Source organism: Microcaecilia unicolor, chromosome 2 (assembly GCF_901765095.1).
Source record: "Microcaecilia unicolor chromosome 2, aMicUni1.1, whole genome shotgun sequence".
NCBI classification, from domain to species: domain Eukaryota; kingdom Metazoa; phylum Chordata; class Amphibia; order Gymnophiona; family Siphonopidae; genus Microcaecilia; species Microcaecilia unicolor.
This window is the reverse complement of record NC_044032.1, coordinates 544,542,139-544,562,605: the sequence shown is the minus strand read 5'-3', so window position 1 is coordinate 544,562,605 and position 20,467 is coordinate 544,542,139. Positions and strand designations below refer to the sequence as shown.

Sequence of the window (20,467 nt, the reverse complement as noted above, 5' to 3'; positions counted from 1 at the left end):
TTGTGGACAAGGCTTCAATTGATGAGTCTGTGTGTTGACATCATACTCCAGCACTTCTCCAAGCACAAGAGAGGCTGTTGCAACATACGTCATTACCAGTGGGGGATGAGAGGTGAGACTGAAGGGAAACTGGCATTTGAGTACCGGCACCTTTTTCGCTGGAAAAAAACACGCTGCATATACAGATAGCACTGTGGGGGTAGAATTAATAAGAAATATCCCATAGCTACTTGGATGTTTGAAAAGGAATGTAACTTAATCCTTATTATAAATGATATTGGGAAGAGGTCCCGTTGATTGCTTGCTTGTAAAGTGAGTTGTGCTGTATAGGACAAGTGGGAAAACCTGGCCTGGATTGTGAGTTTGAGCAAGGTCAGGCTGGCAAAGGAATGTGATTTAATCATTGTTAGAATTATATTTATTTTTGTGGCATTTATATCCCACATATTATTCCAAAAATTACTGATTTCAATGTGGCTTACAATATAGTTTAAATAAACAAAGAATAATATTTCAACAATCGTAATACATTGGATTAGGTACAAGGATTAACAAATTAGTACATAGTTTGTACCAATGTACAAATTGATAATGTCTTAGCAGCATACAAGATTGTCAGCCAGTTACTTAGATCTAGGGACTTAGGTTAATATGATGGATTTTAGAATTAATTTGTAAGATATGAAGAAAAGGGCCCATTGATTGCTTGTTTGTAAAGTAACCTGTGCTTAGAGCTATGCTGTATAAGACCAGTAGGAAAACCTGGCCTGGATTGTGTGTTTGAGCAAGGTCAGGCAAAATATTTAAGTAAGAAGTTGCAAGAATATGTGGAATGTACTTTTTTTTGTTAAAGTTTATACGATTTGCTGTTCAGACATATTAAAAACCTGCATCTTACTAACTAGTCTTAGTTTGTGTCTCATTGTGGGTAGTCCGAAAGGATGGGCTTCCCAAAGCAAAACATGTAAGTAAAGTAGGTAGGTAAGTGAAATAATTAAAGGGGTCTTTTTACTAAGCTGCAGTAACGCGGGTCTTTCCCATTCACTAAGGCCATTTTTACCACAGCCAGGAAATGGTGATTTTCTGAAGAAACAGCCATGCATTAGTGTTGCCATTAGCACATAACCATCAACAAAAATTTAGTACATGAGCCCTTACTGCCACCTATTCTGAATGTGGTAAGGGCTCATGCACTAATCCCGGTCTAATCAGTGCATAATAATAGGGCTGCGCTTACTGATTTGCGCTGTCATGCTCACTCTTTGCTCCTCCAGACATGCATCCTCGGAGAAAAATTAAGAAAACATTTTTAGCACATGGTTTGCGCACACACATTGGACTTTTACTGTAGGGTGACTTAGCACGTCCCTCAGTAAGGCCTTTTAAGCTTAGTACCGCAGCTTAGTAAAAGGAGGCCAAAGTAAACTACATGCTAACCAGCTGAACCCTCTCATCTAAAACTGAATACCTTAACTACTACTCCCAAACACTTTCTGATCTCTGTCACATATAGATGGAAAATTCCGACAAACAGGAAACTCATCTGTGTACCCCAGCCCCTGATAACTCCCAGACCATTTCCTCCCAACGAATTCCCAATCCTTACTTCCATTGCATCCATTACCTCACTGATATTCCTACTCCTGTTATTATCACTTCTTGCCCCTCACCCCCTTAGGCTAGCACACCTTTAAAAATTAGCAGCCCCAAACATGAACACACTCTCAGGCAAAGGAAGTAAGCCATATGATTAAACAGATTAATCACCCTGTAAGAACTTCATCCTCCACAAGTTTCCAAATGAAAACTCAGGAGCCACAGATGTTAGTAAAGTGTTTAGAAAAACAAAATGTGTGCCTGAGTTTGTTTCCATAGCAGAGTATTATGGCTAGTATGTCAGTCCACTTAAGTACCCAGAAATAAAGGATAACAAAAAAAAGTAATAAAAGATGATATCCTTTTATTGGACTTGTTCAATGCATTTCTTCTAAATTATACAAAATATGAAGGAAGTGAGGTACTAAATGACTATAAAAAGATAGCTGAAAATATTCACTAGCATCAGATGAACTTATGAGGATTACATGGAGGAAAACACCTCTGCAAACCCAGACCACATTTCAGCACAGTCTGTATTGAGCTTAGTTGCAATCATGGGCATAAAAACCCTCCAGTGGCACAACATTAGCTCTTTACTCCATCTTCAAGTCATTTTTTAAATTATTAAATAATGAGAAAACACTTAGCTTCTTCAGAAATGCCCATCTTCATAGCAGCATTAATAGCACATGGTCCGCCTCCGATGATTGCCATCATTTTGGAAAAACTGTGTCAGAGATTAGCGGAATCTTCTCTGAAGCACCTTCAAGAAAACAATATAAATTAAAATCATCTCTGGAAAACATTCACAATCTGATGTCAGTACTTACATTCCTTGCTCACTCAACTTTACTTTGCTGCTGAATATGAGCTGAAGTCTAAAAATGGCACCCCAAAATTTCAAACAGATGCCAACTGAGAAACCAGGCTGGGTTACAACGTCTCATTAAAAGAAATGGTGCCATTCAATTTTCCCATTCAGTCCCAACGGTTCAAGGGTGCTTAATTTATAAATCCAACGCTATTCCATCTGCAACAATTGCTTCCATCTATCACCTCCTCTCTTGTTCAGCACTACCCAATCTAACACAGTACACTTCAAGGAGGAAAATTCTTGATTCAATTATCTACAATGATTAGCCAAGCATGTATCTTTTTGCATTACAGTTGTACTCTTATGCTTCAACATTAGCGTTTTAAAAGGGTGTGAAGTTTGCCCAATGTATAGTTTGTCACAAGGACATTGGATGCAATAGATAATAAAGGAAGTAAGATGGGTAGTATTGTTGTATAACTTGTATACTTTGCCATCCTTGGGGTTTATAAATTCAGTACCAGTCATAGTAATGGTACAGATTGAATAGGAAGAACATAGTGTGTTCAGTTACCAGAGAAACACCATGTCTATGTCCATCAAATATATATGAGAGACATAAAAGTTCTTTTAAATTCTTCCCTGAACTAAAAGCCACACAAAGCTTACTATTCACAAACCCAGGAAGTATAATGATGATGTTCCAATGACGTTTGAAGATCTTCACCAGCTTTACTTGCTGATCTCGTATAACGTAACACACAAGTAAAAATATCTTCAGCAGACTCTTTAGGTTGCCTATGTTTCAGTAGCCAAGCTCTATCGTTATATTTTGAATGCCAGTACGCATTCACAATATGCTCGGGATAACCTCTAGTATAAAGCTTCTGGTTAAGGTCCACACTCTGCCGCTTAAATCCTTCTGTAGTAGAAGTCTTTAGTGTATTGAAAAAAACTGAGATACAGGAAGACTATCCTTCAAAGACTGCAGATGACAAGTACTGTATTGCAACAGAATATTGCAGTGTGTTGATTTCCTAAAGACAATAGTGTTGAACCTGTTAACTGATTTAATAATTTTCACATCCAAAAAAGAATTTCTGTCAAATCCCATTGCATAGTAAATTTAAGAGAATCACGACTGCTGTTAGTCAAACAAAAAAACTGGTCTAAATCCCTAGAAAAATATACATCATCTATGAATCTACCTAAACAGAATCGTAGTGAAATAAAAGCATTGAATACAGTGACAGACTCAAAACGTCACAAATAAAGTAGCCACTGAGGGGTCATTGTGGCACCCCTATTTTCTCCAGACACTTCTTGGAAGATCTTATCACTAAATTGGAAAAAAAAAATGGCATCGCTATTTCCAGGAGCTGACACTCATTCAGAATGAGCAAAGATGGTTATTTACAAGAAAATTACAGCGAATCACCTTCAATTATTGTTGCATGAGTAGATTGTTTTGGATTGATCTTTTAGTATCTTGCTCATCGAGATCATTGATGTATGGGTCTGTCCTAAAAAATGTCTACCTCAGAGGTTCAGCTTTGTGTTTTCTCTATGATTTTTATGTCTTTGCATATTTATTCTGGTTTATTCTTTTAGGCTGTTTCTCTAATGTAGGATTGCACTGCATGTGCAAGGCCACAAGTACTTTTTCTTACCCATGGTGTATGCTGTCAATCCTTTTCAAATGGAATCTCAATGGAGATTTTGTTTTTGAAATTATGTTGCCGGTTGGTCCCTTCAAGCAGTGCAAATATTGGAATGTGCCATGGAATACCAGTACACCACCCTATTTGGAAGCAGGGATTGGAAAACACAACAGTTGGACTTGCTTCCATTAGATTGTAAACTCTTTGAGGCAGGGACTGTCCTTCTATGTTAAATTGTACAGCTCTGCGTAACCCTAGTAGCGCTTTAGAAATGTTAAAGTAGTAGTAGTAAGTAATACTTTTTAGATCCCTAAATGCAAATTATATGCTAGACGAACACCTGACCTCAATCATATACTGTATGCAAAGCACAGACAGACCTTCAGCAAATACAGAATAAGTACCACAAAGTAGAAAAAAGAAATGTGCAGTTAAAAACTGAAATGGAAATCCAGACTTTGTATACAATACTACACAGGGGAAATAAAGAGAGACATGTATATTCTTCTGTACTGTGCAGAATATAGAGATCAGAGGTACACACTTTTCAAAACTGACAGAGAAAAGTAAAGATATTAAACAAAAGAATGAGCACTAAAAACTCTGAGTAATGCTTGAAGAAACAGGAGAGTCCTAAGAAAAATACATGTTATGCACCAGGCCAGAAACAATTTCATTAGAGACAATATGCACCACAAAATTATCCACCTTGTTATCTTTTGTACTCTGTACTTTTATCGTGCTATTTTTATCATTATTTTATATATTTTTTTCCATTTATTTTAACTACTTTATTACTGTGGGAACACAGTGCTGTGGAATTCTTTTCCCAGGGGGATTACATTTGAGAGAGATTCTCAGTTTTCAAAATTATATAAAATCTGGCTTTACAGCCTACCCTTTAAGCAAGTAATTGGTTCTCTTTCCCAGGAATGACTCAAAGATGAAAACATTTGGATTAAATTACTTGAGGCCCTGTTTGCATAGGTATGCTAGCGTTCTTTAGCGTGCACTATGTAGGCGCCCATAGGAATATGCTGGGCATTTACATAGCGCACACTAATTATTAATATGCGCTACAGAACCCTAGCACAACTTGTAAACAGGGCCATGGGATATTAGGGCACTATAGTTTCTTCAGTATACTGGTATTTTAGGTACTGTGATGTATTTTTCCTAATGCAAATGGTTTTTGATTAGTCTTTTGTTTTCTTTCTTTCTTTCTTTCTTAATGTCTTTCATTTAGGCTTTTTATGTTGTAGTCTTGTCTACATGTCAGTTTTCTTCTGTGAGTTTTTGTGTTTGTTATGTCACTGTGGTCTCCTAAAATAGGCAACATACCAATATAAAGTTAATAATTGTCAACTCAGAAAAAGTAATCTGAATCTGTACAAGGAGACTGAAATTACCCTATTATGGTAGGAGAAAAGGAACATTTAAATTCATTTTTACTGGCACAAAGGACGTCACATCTGGCAATGGTGGCATGATTGAATAGCTCCGCATGTCCCGCAGCAAAACATTCACTTGCACCCAGCCAAAATAGCGAAAACTTTGGCAAATTTAGCATACTTAAATGCCACCGACTTAGCCGTCAGCTCCATGGCCGGGAAAGGGCATATTTCATCTCATAAATCGTTAAAAGAGTTTGCATATCGATCACATATAGTGCAGTTTTCAAAAATATGGACTCCTTATATGAAATGGCGGGATATTTCTGTATGATAGTTAAGTATTGGCATAATGGGTAGGTCTTATTGAGTCACCATATTTGAACCTCTTGTTCTGTTATCTCTGTTAGGGTGGGAACGAGGAAGGGTTTTCAGGTGGGAGAAAGGGTATATAGTATTATGAAAAATAACATTATATATATATATATGTGTGTGTGTGTGTGTATATATATATATATATATATATAACTTCTGCTATACATGTGTATGTTGAATGGCAATAAAAGAGAATTTTTAAAAAAATCATTTTTACCAAAATAAATATTTTATTTTACTTCACTTACTTTTTTTTAATAAAAATATGTACTTTATTATCTGGCTATCTTATAACATGTTTACAGTCTGGCTCTGCTAAGATAGATTGAATATCTATGAACTGCTTCACAAGAATTTAAATGCCTTGGATTTAGGAGTCTTTTTACTAAAATGCATAAAGCAGGACCAAATTCTATATATGGCTCTGAATAAATTGCACGGACAATAAAACACGCTTAGTGTTATTCTATAAACCACACCTAATGTTAAGTGCAGTTTATACAATATGTGTAACGCCCACACCCGTGACTAAATGTAGGCATGACCATTTATGCCAACTAACCTGGTGTAAATGCCTGCACCTGACAGGTGCGAATCGGGCATATTCTATAACAGTGAACGTAATTTCTAGAAATGCCCACGACCCGCACATATCCCCCTCATGGCCATGCCCCCTTTTGAGATCCATGCATTAGAATTTATGCACACCACTTTACAGAATAAACTTAGAAAGTTGCCCACATAAATTCTATTATAACATAAGAATAGCCATACTGGGTCAGACCAGTGGTCCATCTTGCCCAGCATTGTGTTTCCAACAGTGGCCAATCAAAGTCACAAGTACCTGGCAGAAACCCAAATAGTAGCAACAATCCATGCCACCAATCCCAGGGTTAGCAATGGCTTCCCAATATCTGTAAACCCTTCAAGCTCACTTGGTCCTAGATATACACTTATTTCTTATATATTTATCTCCTCCACATTCTCCTACTTTTATAATTTGTTCAATTTTTTCCAATTTTTGCCTCAGTGGTGCTTATTAACCAATAATTATTTTTGGCAATTTATGTAGCACCAAATTCTTCATCAGCTTCTATGCAATCATTTTGATAATATAATCAAAATGATTTCATAGAAGCCGATGAAGAATTTGGTGTTACATAAATTGTCAAAAAAATAAGTATTGGTTAATAAGCACCACTGAGGCAAAAATTGGAAAAAATCGAAATAATTGAACAAATTATAAAAGTAGGAGAATGTGGCGGAGATAAATATATAAGAAATAAGTGTATATCTAGGACCAAGTGAGCTTGAAGGGTGTATACATATATGGTTCCTAGCAAGATAAATATAAGATAACTGCCCAGTATACTAGTAAATTCCCAATATCTATGTCAGTAGACATAGATGTGTGGATTTTTCCTCCAGGAACTTGTCCAAACCTTTTTAAATCCCGATACACTAACGGCTATAACCACATCCTCCAGTAACAAGTTCCAGAGCTTAACAATTATTTCCGTGAAAAATATTTCATCCTATTTCCACATAACTTATTGAGTTTCCCCCAGTCTTTGTACTTTTTGAAACACCTCTCAGTATTTTGTAGACCTCAATCATATCTCCTCTCAGCTGAAGACCCGTAACCTCTTCTGCCTTTTCCTTATATGAGAGGAGTTTCATCCCCTTTATCATTTTGGTCACTCTTCTTTGAACCTTTTCTAATTCCACTATATCTGTTTTTGAGATACGGTGACCAGATTTGAACACAATACTTAAGATGAGGTCGCACCTTGGATTGATACAGAGGCATTATTATAATCTTGGTCTTATTTACCATCCCTTTCTTTAGAATTCCTTGTTTGCTTTTTTGGCCATCACCACACACTAGGCAGAAGATTTCAGCGTATTGTCTACAGTGACACTAATCTTTTTCTTGGGTTCTGACTTCCAAGGTGGACCCAAGCATCAGTTAACTATGATTCAGATTATTCTTCCCAATGTGTATCACTTTGCATTTGTCCACATTAAATTTGGTTGCCCAGCCTTCCCGTTTCCTAAGGTCTTTCTGCAATTTTTCACAGTCCACACGTTTTAACAACTTTGAATAGTTTTGTGTCATCTGCAAATTTAATCACATCACTTGTCGTTCTGATTTCCAGATCTTTTATAAATGTGTCAAATAGCACTGGTCCCAGTACAGATCCCTGTGGCACTCCATTATTCACGCTCCTCAAATGAGAAAAATGGCCATTTAATGCTTTGTCTGTTTTCTGTCTAATGACCAATTCCTAATCCACAACAGAACATTGCCTCCTGTTCCTTGTCTCAGGAATCTCTCAAGAGAAACTTTGTTAAAAGCTTTCTTAAAATCTAGATATACTACATCAACTGGCTCACCTTTATCAACATGTTTATTCATATCTTCAATGATTTGGCTCAGTACATTTTCCAGGTTCACTAATATTTCTTTCAGTTCCTCTTCATCGTCACCCTTGAAAACCATTTCTGGTACAGATAGATCTCTTACATGTCCTTCCGTAAAGACCGAAACAAAGAATTAATTCTGTCTCTCCACTATGGCTTTGTCCTCCCTGAGTGCCCCTTTTTGCTCTTTCATGATCTAATGGTCCCACAGATTCCCTCACAGGCTTTCTGCTTTTGATGTACCTGGAAAAATTGTTACTGTGAGTTTTTGCCTCTTCGGCAAGTTTCTCTTCATATTCTCTTTTAGCCTTCTTAATCGATGCTTTGCATCTAAGCTGGGCCAGTTTCTCCAAGGAACAGTCATTTATTACATCTAGGAATTTTATCTCCTTAGCGCTCCTTGATGTAATATTTATCCAGTGAAAGTTTGGGTAATTTAAATAACCCATTATTATACTATTGCCCTATTTACCAGTTTTCCTCATTTCTGTAAACATTTCTTCATCCGTCTGCTCGTTCTGTCCTGGCAGACAGTAGCAGAGCACTACCAGTATACTGCTTCCTTTTACACATGGAATTTCTATCCACAAGGATTCCACACTGCTATCTGTTTCGTGTAGAATGTTTATTTTGTTTCACTCAGTTCCCTCAATTCAGATTATTTTGCTTAATTGCCAACTGTTTCTTGGTTTGTTTTATAAATTTAATACATGTAGCGTTTGATAAATGTGCATTTTGAATAAGTTTTGTGTGTGTAAATTCAATTTAGTGCATATTTATGCAAATCTTCCAAAACAAAACCAGAAACTGAATGCACGTTCCTAGAGCAAACAGTTGTAAAAATTCCACTGATAACTAAGCAGTTCACTAGCACTGTAAACCCAACTGTTTTGGTGTAAGGAAACAAAAAAATTATATTTTTCTGGTGCCATTCCAAATTTCTAAGACTGAATCCAGAAAATACTCTTTTACTACTAAATAATTTCTATAGCGCTACTAGATATATGCAGCACTGTACACATTATATGCAGGTACTTTCTCTGTCCCTAGAGGGCTCACAATCTAAGTTTTTGTACCCGGGGCAATGGAGGTTTAAGTGACTTGCCCAAGGTCACAAGGAGCTGCAGTGGGAATTAAACCCAGTTTGCCAGGATCAAAGCCCACTGCACTGACCATTAGGCTACTCATCTACTTATCCAAAGATCTGAAAACTGAATTTATCTGGAACAAAATGATTGTACCCAGCCACCCATCCTCTTTCAGATTATAATATGAATCAGTCAGAAAGTGCCCGTGTATAGAGTGACACAATGGTACATTTTCTCTTTCTCCATTTGGTGACCTTAAGATATGGTGTAGGTGGGGTTTGTGTTGGTGATTGTGGTGTATAAAGTATACGTGTAAGTGGATGGATATTTGTATGAAGGCAAATTCTGAGTGAGTTTGTGTGTGTACATATACCAAAGAAAAATAAAACCTACACTATTGCATATTGCATCATATTTTTTTTCATTCTGGCAGTGGTCAGTGTAAATATGAGTTGGCATCAATGTGTGGTACTTCAGTCATTGTCGAGCTTTCTTTGTGGTTCTTTTTTTTTTTTTTTTACTCTTATTAACATGTTTCAAATACAATATAAGAAACATAACATTGACATTCGCACCTCAGCCAGCCTTAATAAATGCTTAATTATAAATAATACCAAACAACATTTTCTTTTTTGGAATAAAATTTGGCTGCAGCTTTATTTCCAAATAATCATAAATAACTCAATTCACTTAACAACCACTTAGTAACATGTCAATCAATATCTCGGTTAAATTCATATATAGCGGTTTAATACTGTTAAGCCATTCGGTCACGAAACTGGCTTACCTTCCCCAACTTACCCCCATCCCCCCATGTGACTTACGGTGCCGTCAAGCCACATCTCACTCATGGCGGTTCCGCCCCTGAGTTCTTTTCCATTTCATAACTTTCCCAATATTCATTTTAACCGCTTCTGGTGCCTGTAGCACCCTTCATCCAGGCACCCCCTTTTATTAAAAGCTGCTACCGATCCTCCCAAATACTACCCCCCACTCCCCCATGCCCCTCCTAAACTTCTCCAAAATTCAACCCCCAAAATCCCCATTTCCCACCAAAAAACAGGGTGGGCCGGGAAGGGTCCTTCAACTACCTTTCAACCACCCTCCCCCTCTCCTACCTAACTAACTATCCTTTTCAGCGCCAAATTCCTCCTATCCTGTCCTTTTTTCCTAACCAATCCAATTCCTTTTCCTTCAACCAATCCCCTTTTCTTTCCCTTTGTTGCTGCCCTGCCAGCCTCCAATTAATTCACCCCACTACCCTCTCTTTTCCCTCCCCCCCCCACCCTTCATCAATCTAACTTGGCTGCTTCTGTCTCAGCCAATGTTATCACCCTCACTGATTAACAGTGAGGGTTTCCTAACATTGACATTCGCACCTCAGCCAGCCTTAATAAATGCTTAATTATAAATAATACCAAACAACATTTTCTTTTTTGGAATAAAATTTGGCTGCAGCTTTATTTCCAAATAATCATAAATAACTCAATTCACTTAACAACCACTTAGTAACATGTCAATCAATATCTCGGTTAAATTCATATATAGCGGTTTAATACTGTTAAGCCATTCGGTCACGAAACTGGCTTACCTTCCCCAACTTACCCCCATCCCCCCATGTGACTTAAGGTGCCGTCAAGCCACATCTCACTCATGGCGGTTCCGCCCCTGAGTTCTTTTCCATTTCATAACTTTCCCAATATTCATTTTAACCGCTTCTGGTGCCTGTAGCACCCTTCATCCAGGCCACAAGCGGTGACAGACTATATCTTGTCACCGCTCCCCACCAAACAAGCTGCAGCCAAATTCTTCACTAAACAATCCTCCAACAAATCTTGGATTGTACTTAAAAAGATATCAATCCCAATATCGGACAGATGAACTCCATCCGACCTATAAAGACCTGCACAATCCGAAGAAATCAACTCATGCCCTAAAACCAAACCCCCTATTCTCCCCATAAATTTAGACACTTCCCCATTCACCCTACGCCTCAAGCGCTCAATACCTTTTGGATTAATTGCCCCTTTCCACACTCTTCTTGGAATAATGTGTGACCACACAATTATAGCCTCTGGAAAATAACCCATCACCTCCAATAATTCTATTTTCATTAAATGGATTAAATCCACTCCTTTAACATGACATAGATCATTACCCCCCAAATGAATACATATCAAAACTGGTGACGAAAATCTCCGAGCTTGCAGTAAGGCCGCTAGAAGTTGCTTCCATGTCATTCCTCGAATGGCCAACCAGCGGATTCAAATACCATATTCCACCAGTCCCAGGTTGGCTCCCCACTTGGATTCTCGAGCATGCTTGTGTGCCCAAAAGACAAATGAATGGCCACAAATCCACACACATATGTCCGGAGGCAATAAATCTGCAAAAGAAACTAAAACAATTTAATGTGACATATTCAATTCCTTTCCCGAATATATCCTTTATATCTGTTCGAACGCCATCTCCCCACACGCTGAATTAACTCTACTGAACCCCCTTCTTGGGCTGCATTTGAAGCCGCACCAATTCGAAAAGAATGTGTGCCATAATCCTTGGGCTCCAAACCCATCAACCTTAAGCCTTTTTTCAGCACCGCTGCAAATTGGTACCTAGTCAAAGGCATTCCATTCTTATGCACCAACCACACTTCCCCACCAGCCGGCCTTACCTCATTATAAACCACTGCACATTGAACTGGACAAAATTCCAAACTCTTAACCGCACGCAGAGTAATCCACGTGCCTTTTCCCTCCTGATCAGTTTTTGATTTGCGCAAATATAAACGCAAAACCCCCTTTTCCACCATCACCTCCCCTCTCTTCAAACCCTCATCCTCCAGCGCTCGCTTCGAGGAAACTACCAATTCCCCAATCCTGCAAGCTGCAAAGAATGCCACCACAAAAGCCACCTGAATAGCAGTGTCTCATAGGCCGTAAAACAAATCTTTGGTAACACCTGACACAACTGCACAACTTGTGCATAAAATAGAGGCCTTCTCACCTTTTCTATCCGTGATTTTCCTTGATCTCTAGAAAAACCACACAATAACTTACGAATCAAATAAGTGCCAGCTGGATCTGCCCAACCCAGCAATCTTGACACAAATGCTATTGCAGCCATCATCTGGGACACCATCCCAAACGACCATTTTTTCTCCACTGCAATAGCAATAAGTCGGACCACTCTCTCCTCACCAATCGGAAAGACCAAGTCCCAATCTTTATCTTCTAGGAAAGCTAAGAATCGCCGCCATCCAACTCCATAAGCCTTCCAAGTATTCTGGGCTAATGCTCTCATCAACAGCGCCTCACAATCTCCTGAAAATTGACCCACAAATCTTCGTATATCCTTGTAGGCTCCCAATCTGCTGATGGGGCCAAAGCTCTGAAACGATGAAACTGCAAACGAGACAAGGCATCAGCAATCTCATTACAAACTCCAGGCACATGTCTAGCTGTTAGCCATACATTTAACTGCAAACATTTTAGCACAATTAATCGCAACAGCTCCACTAACATTGGACACCGCGAATACTGTTTATTGATTGCCCAAACAACTGACATATTATCAGAATAAAATGCAATCCTCCTATTACACAACCTCCTTTCCCATAGGAACAAAGCCACCCAAATTGGAAATAATTCCAACAAAGCTATGTTCCTACACAAACCCATCTCTTTCCACCATTGAGGCCACTCCTCTGCACACCATGCACCTCCAAAATAAATACCAAAACCAATCTCTCCTGACGCATCGGTGAATAATTGCAAATCCACATTGGACACCAATACCTCTTGCCACACACAAATGCCATTAAACAGTGACAAAAATGTCCTCCAGACCTGCAAATCTGCTCGTACTGCCTCTGTTAAACGCACTCGAAAGTGCCTCCTCCGCAAACCTACCGTTAGCAATGCTAACCGTCTTGAAAAGACTCTTCCCATAGGGATCACCCGCGTTGCAAAATTAAAATGACCCAGCAACGACTGAATTTCTTTCAACGTCACCTTTTTCTTGGTGCACACTCTATCAATCTCCTGACGCAAAGCCTCAATCTTCACTCTAGGCAGTCTAGACTCCATCTTCACAGAATCTAATTCTATCCCCAAAAACACCAATGCAGTAACAGGTCCTTCACTTTTTTCCAAAGCCAAAGGAACACCTAACTCCATTGCCACAGTTCGAAACGCCGACATCAAACCAGCACACTGGAACGAATTCTCTGGACCTCCAAATAGAAAATCGTCCAAATAATGCACTATAGAATCCCAACCACTAACTTGTTCAACTACCCAATGTAAAAATGTCGCAAATGCTTCAAAATAAGTACAAGAAATTGAACACCCCATCGGCATACATTTATCAAAATAAAATTTTCCTTCAAATTGGAATCCTAACAACCTAAATGCTGAAGGATGCACCGGTAATAAACGGAATGCTGCCTCAATATCAGCTTTTCCCATTAATGCACCTTTCCCCAATTTCCTCAACAGATCCACAGCCTGCTCAAAACTTGCATATCCCACAGAACACAACTCTGGATCAATAAAACTATTCACACCACCACCTTCCGGGTACGACAAATTATGAATCAACCGATATGTACCCGGTTCTTTTTTCGGTATCACACCCAATGGAGATACAACCTAAGTTTTCAAGTGGTGGGTCAACAAACGGACCAGCTATCCGCCCAAGCCTCAATTCCTTCTTCAACTTCTTCCTAACCACCTCCGCATGCTGAATCACAGATACAGCATTCTTACACTTATGATCCAACACTGGTCCTTCAAATGGGATCGGAAAACCCTCTGCAAAACCGATCCACAACAATACGCATCCCCACCACACGGATACCGACCCAACCAATTTTGTAAAGCAGATATGTTAATAGGAGAAGGGCCTTGCCAGCCCAAACCGGGGCCACTTGAAGTTCCTCCACGCCCCGACCTTCCCCGACTGCCCAACCCCTCCTCTTGGGCATTTAAATACCGGATGGAATCCTTGACAGACACTGCAACAGTGCCTGAATCTGCAAGCCGGCCTATTATTACATCGACCTGCATTAAATTGGAAACACACATTCCCGGGGGAACTTCCTTTTCCACCAATCCAGCTTGTCCCCAAAGTTCCTCCTCCTCCCATCCAGACACCTCCTGTTCGACCCATGCCAACCCCCCCGGTATTTCCGATTGAGCCACTACCATACCCGGGCAATCCGGCAGAGGCTCCCACACGAAAGGGAGGGTTAACAGCAGGTGTAAAATTAGCAATCCACAAATCAACATCTCGGACACCCCAATTCTCAGATTTATCCTTTGCCAAACTCCGCCTAACTGCTCATCATAATTCACCCAGGCCCAACCGCCATACATTTTATAAGCTCTCAAAATTAAATCACAATAACTCCATAAGCCGGGTAAAGAGCAGGTTTTTGAGCTCCCAAAACACTGGCAAATACATGAAAGCTTAACATCCAATTCATAATGTCTTTGGTACTCTCCCTCTTTTCTTCTTTCCATCCTCCTTTACCCCATCCTTCCCCGCAACTACCCTCCCTATCTCGTGCTAACGAGCAATAAATCTATATATTTCCCTTTTAAAATTCTCTGCTTCCACTTTAACGTTATATAACAGTCTAAAGGTGCAATATTACATACTGTATGCCCCAGCCGGGAACCATAACTGTACCTACATAGGATTATCCCCCATCCCCATGACCACATTCCCACCCAACCACTTCTCCTTCATTCGAAGAAGATGACGAAGACCCTGATGAATCCCAAGAATCTGAAGACTCCCAAACCTGCATCGGGTCTCCTTTTCTCCCCCTCTTCCGCCTTTTTTCACTATCCAACCTCCTTACAACATGACACAAATTACGCAAAAATTTTTTATTCCTCAACCTCTTCCTCAAGCCTTTTCCTGTCATCTTTTACCACGACTACTCCGCTCTCTCGCACCCTCCCGCACTTCTCTCCCCTCCCTCACCCTGTTACATTCCATTACACCCATTCCCATCAACTCACCCGTTGCTCTCCCACAGGAAGGCCCCTCTAATGGATCTTCCACACGCAACATTCTGCACCGGAACATCAACTCGCCTCTGCATGCCACGTGCCATGTCACCAGTTGTAGCACCAACTTCCATCCTCTGACCCCTTTCCTGCTCCATGTGCCAACCCACCTGACAACCCATTTCAACACCATGTCCACTGCTGCACACCCTCTGCCCCTATACACAGAGCTCCCCATATCTACCACCCCCCTCCCTGTTGTCCCCTCTTCAGACGTACTCATACCATGCTTTTTCTTGGCACTCACTTTTCCCCACCTTTCCCACTCTTCTTTGGCCCCATCTACACTGTTTTTTTTTTTTTTTTTTTTTAATAAATTAATTTCCACTCCACTCACTCCCCAAACACCCCCAGTCAAAACCCTCATACAGTTCCAAAACCCTCCAGCCCCACCAATATCACAGTCCCCCACCAATCATCCACTCCCACACTGGTCCTCACCCCACCTCCCCCTATAAAAACCCGTCACCCCTCCGTTCATGAAATCACCAATTTCCAACTACTTAAAACAAACCTCCCACCTAAAAACTCTCCTTCAACTTCTCCCGATATCTCCTGCACCTCCCGAAACCGGGAAGTGCCTCTCTCCAACCCTCCGTGCTCCTCCGCTCTCCCCCCAACTATAACAAACTTCCAACCCACTTTCCCTCACCGAAATTCCACGGCCAAACTTCAATCACCCCTCCCCTGTTCTCCGGTTTTTTTCTTCCCCCCTCACCTCCGCGAAACCGGAATGTGACGCGATAGCCGCTCCTCAAAAGTGCCGACGCTAATACATCGCTCACGCAGCCGCTCCCCCCCCACTCTTAAAAAACAATTCCGCCCCTCGTTTCGCCTCCCCCCACCCCAAAAACACCACCAACACCATGCCGCTTCCACACACCTCCTCCCTATTCCTCCGTTTACTTCACCTCACAAAAAACCGGAAGTGGCGTCGCGAATCGCTAGTCCATTCAATTAACCAAGCCTCTCACAGTCACCACCTCAGGTAAGCACAAATTTCTTCCGTTTTCTTTTTAAAACCGTCAAAATCCTTCAACTACCTTTCAACCACCCTCCCCCTCTCCTACCTAACTAACTATCCTTTTCAGCGCCAAATGCCTCCTATCCTGTCCTTTTTCCTAACCAATCCAATTCCTTTTCCTTCAACCAATCCCCTTTTCTTTCCCTTTGTTGCTTGCCCTGCCAGCCTCCAATTAATTCACCCCACTACCCTCTCTTTTCCCTCCCCCCCCCCACCCTTCATCAATCTAACTTGCTGCTTCTGTCTCAGCCAATGTTATCACCCTCACGGATTAACAGTGAGGGTTTCCTTAAACGAGAATGATATACAAGGGTCCAGAGTATGCACAAAGCCAAAATAAAGGAAAATAATACTTGTACAGTTCACAAAATGGAATCAGTAGAAGAACAATCCACAGTACTAAGGAAAGATAGAACAAAGGTTATGACAGACTCTAAAAAAAAATTGTAATTTCAAAATAACCATCCAAAAGTAAAGGGCTACTACTAAACTAAAATCATAATATTACATTTCCTTCTCTATTCTGTAAAATAGATTCCAACTGAGCTAGTATTAAAAAAAAAAAAAAAAAAACATATCTGAAATATGTTTACGGGGGAATTGTTTTTTTTTTTAATACCCAGATGTAACACCAAAACTCTAGGTTTCAGCTCTTGAAAATTCCCTTCTTACATAAAAAGCCAGAAAATCATTTATTTTTGGCCCATGAAAATCAACCTGTCCTAAACTTACAAAAAAAAAATTGTATTCCATCAACAGCTTTTACAAAAGTAGCTATTATGTCGCTCTATTAGTATGTTCCTCTATTGAGGTTTCTTACAATCCTCTTACATTGAAATTACTCACAGTACTGAAGACACAAAATGATCAAAACCTTGTGCAATTTTTTAAGACCTAGGTATGTAATAAACCTTAGATATTTCTGATAGAGAAGTAGAAGGCAACTGCAAAAAACCTCTTGAAAATAAGACATTGTATGCATTTCTTCTGAAATTTCTAATACTGTGGAAACTGAATCAAGAAAATGCTTCCTTTAAAGATTTACTGAGCATACAGTAGAGCACCATTTATCCAAAGATCTGACTACTAAGGTTATCTGGGGAAAAAATGATACCAATCCACCTTCTGGGAGGTGAGTGGTATAGCGACAGGTGTCCCTAAGAACACTCACTCACTCACTAAGGGGGCCATTTTACTAAGCTGCAGTAAAAAGTGCCTGCAGTAGTTTGGAAATGTGAAATTGGTGCGTGCTGGGCCATTTTTTACCATGACTGGAAAAAAAAAGGCTTTTTAAAAATGGGGGCAGTAAATGGCCATGCGTGAAAATTAAAAGTAGAGCATGGCTTTTACTGCCTGAGTCCTTACCGCAGTGTTTTGGCCAGTTTGTAATCATTTCAGCACCTTTTCAAATAATCTATGTATATAGTTTTACAGTAGTCTAATTGGAATATACTAAAGCTTGTACAAGGACCATAAACTGTATAATATAATAATAATAAACTGATAAATAATAAAAGGTTTTTGTATTAAAGTATCTCATTTTGAAAAAAACTTAATTATCTGACATACCATTATTAATTCTGAATCTAGTGTAATCCTTACATTCTGCAGTGAGGATTTGAAAGTAAAACTATCACTGCCTTGTTTCAAAGGCAGTGAAAGCACTTAAGACCCAAACTATAGAAACTTATTCTTTCCGTGTTCAATTTCATCTTCACCCTCGATGACCAATTCTCTAGCTGTTGTAAACAAAAATAAACTCACCTCTTCCAGCTATAGCTAAGATATCTGAAACTGTGATATCATCTAAATATGAAAGTCATTGTGTATCCTTGGGAAAATGAATCTTCCTAATGAACCCATCACCATAACCCCATTGCTTGAGCCAGAGACCCTGAAGGGATATAGTACCAGTTTACCAGTTTTCTCCAGGGTTTTGCTTCTCAGTCAAGACCTGGTGATCATTTTCTCTCACCTGCATCTTGGTATGAATATCCAAGGTAATGGTTACCATAGAAAGAAATTACTTTGTCTAAATAGGCAACTTCCATCCACACAAAGAGGGGAGGGGGGGTATGTTGGGTCTCATTCAGTGAGATTTCTTAATAATAGCTGATGATATGGTCCCTACTACATGCACTGTAGCTTCTATACATTCTCCAACTCAAAGGCTTCTGACAAGATACCCACACTAATTCCTTCAAAAATAGGACATGCTGTGTGGCAAAGTAAGAGATGTTCGGAGCCACACACAATTCATTCTTAGAAGCCTACATCAAACCCCAGCCTTGACAATCCTCTGGAATGCTGGATGCCTTGGAGAGGGATGAGATACATTGCATTAAGGCCAAGGATCCTTCTGCCAGAGCTAAGAAAGATTTTATTATCCAGGATGAGGGAACTTCTGATTTCCCTGCCACTGTAGAGGCTACCAGCAGAATTGACAATTAGCAGAACGCAATTCTGATATCATAACTTGTGGAGTCTAGGAGACTCCCAAGCCGATGGGGAGCCATAAAGGTAAAAGACACTCAGTGGAAAAGAAACTGAAGGCAAGTCTCAAAGAGCATCCAGCCATATCCTCCTCTTAGAACACCTATTGCAGCCACTGAAGCATAATGGTGTACACCTCCAAACTAAAATAAAGTGATATAGTCCTGCTACTACGAGCATACCAAGCTAGTGAGGGTGGTAAAAGGATCCTTACATATTGTGTACTATATAGGAAAAAAAGAGGACATCATATTTATAATATTAAACCTTGTGTTTTTTTTAAGATTGTTGTGGGTGTGGTGTTGGAGTGAACACGATTGAGTTCAAAATCTCAGGGTGAGAACCTAGATTTCTGACAGATATTTGCTAGAGGTGGAGGGAAGATGCAAGGCTGAAGGTTTCCCTAGATAGCCTAATGCCATACACAACCCTAGCATGTGATGAGCACAGAGAATCCCTGGTTGTGAAGATAAGTAGATAAAGCATGAGATCAAGTAGGTTTTTGTGGTATTACAACAGGAAAGTAGATCATGCAGACTAGTAGATATTCCTTACAGTCTTATCTACCGTCATAGAATTTTCTGTGTAATACTGAATTGTGTTCTAATATCAGAGATTATATTGAGAAATTGTTCAGAATTTTACTGTGGATTGATATTTTTCATAGGGTGTCACCTCTGCAGAAGTCTGAAGTTGTAGAGATGGTGAAAAGACAAGTAAAAGTAATCACATTAGCAATAGGTGATGGTGCCAACGAGTGAGCATGATACAGACTGCCCATGTGTGGTGGGCATTAGTGGCAAATGAAGGACTGCAAGCAGCCAATTCATCAGACTACTCAATAGCACAGGTAAATTATTCTTAAAATGGTAGCTTAATTCTCAACATATGATTGCTTTTTTTTCTTCTTTGGGTCCTCCCTAACTTATATTTTATTCCACATGTTGCTGTTATAGCCATGCTTCCTTGTTTGGAAACTATCAAACCACTCTTTAGCTGTTGAACTAGTATGGTGCTATATGAGGATCTAGTACGAATTAATTGTAGTATTAGCACAGTTTTTAGGTTTATAAATTGTGGGTCCGACTGTGGATATTAGTGTCTAAAGTTACTTCTCTCTAGACACTAATACCTTGGTTTTCATTCCCAGGCCTCAAGGTTGCCAACAGGCCAGGTTTTCAGGGTATCCCTGATGAATATACATGAGAGAAATTTGCATGCATGGAGATTATGGACCTACAGATATTTCTTTAGACCATGCTATCTTTTTGGATTCTGATTTTGGTTTATAAAATATAAATTTTGTTAACTATTTATCACTAATTAAGGTTTTTTTTTTAAGGTGCTTTTTTTCAATGTTTTCAAATTGCTGTAATATTACTAAGTTACTTTTTTGACTACTATAAATTAGAATACATGTTGTAAATACTGATTATCAGAATCCCATAGTTAGAATGTTTTCCCCACCACAGCATCAGCACGTTTTGCCCTCTCAGCACAGCCTCCTACATTCCTGCC

General features: G+C 39.6%; 1 protein-coding gene across 1 annotated transcript in view; it reads left to right on the top strand.

Moving 5' to 3' along the window:
* Positions 1-20,467, top strand: part of ATP8A1 (ATPase phospholipid transporting 8A1) — a 649,985-nt gene that overhangs the window by 492,535 nt on the left and 136,983 nt on the right. Inside the window, 2 exon segments of the mRNA XM_030191344.1 lie at positions 19,617-19,702; positions 19,705-19,799. Of these exon segments, the coding sequence (XP_030047204.1) occupies positions 19,617-19,702; positions 19,705-19,799 (181 nt within the window).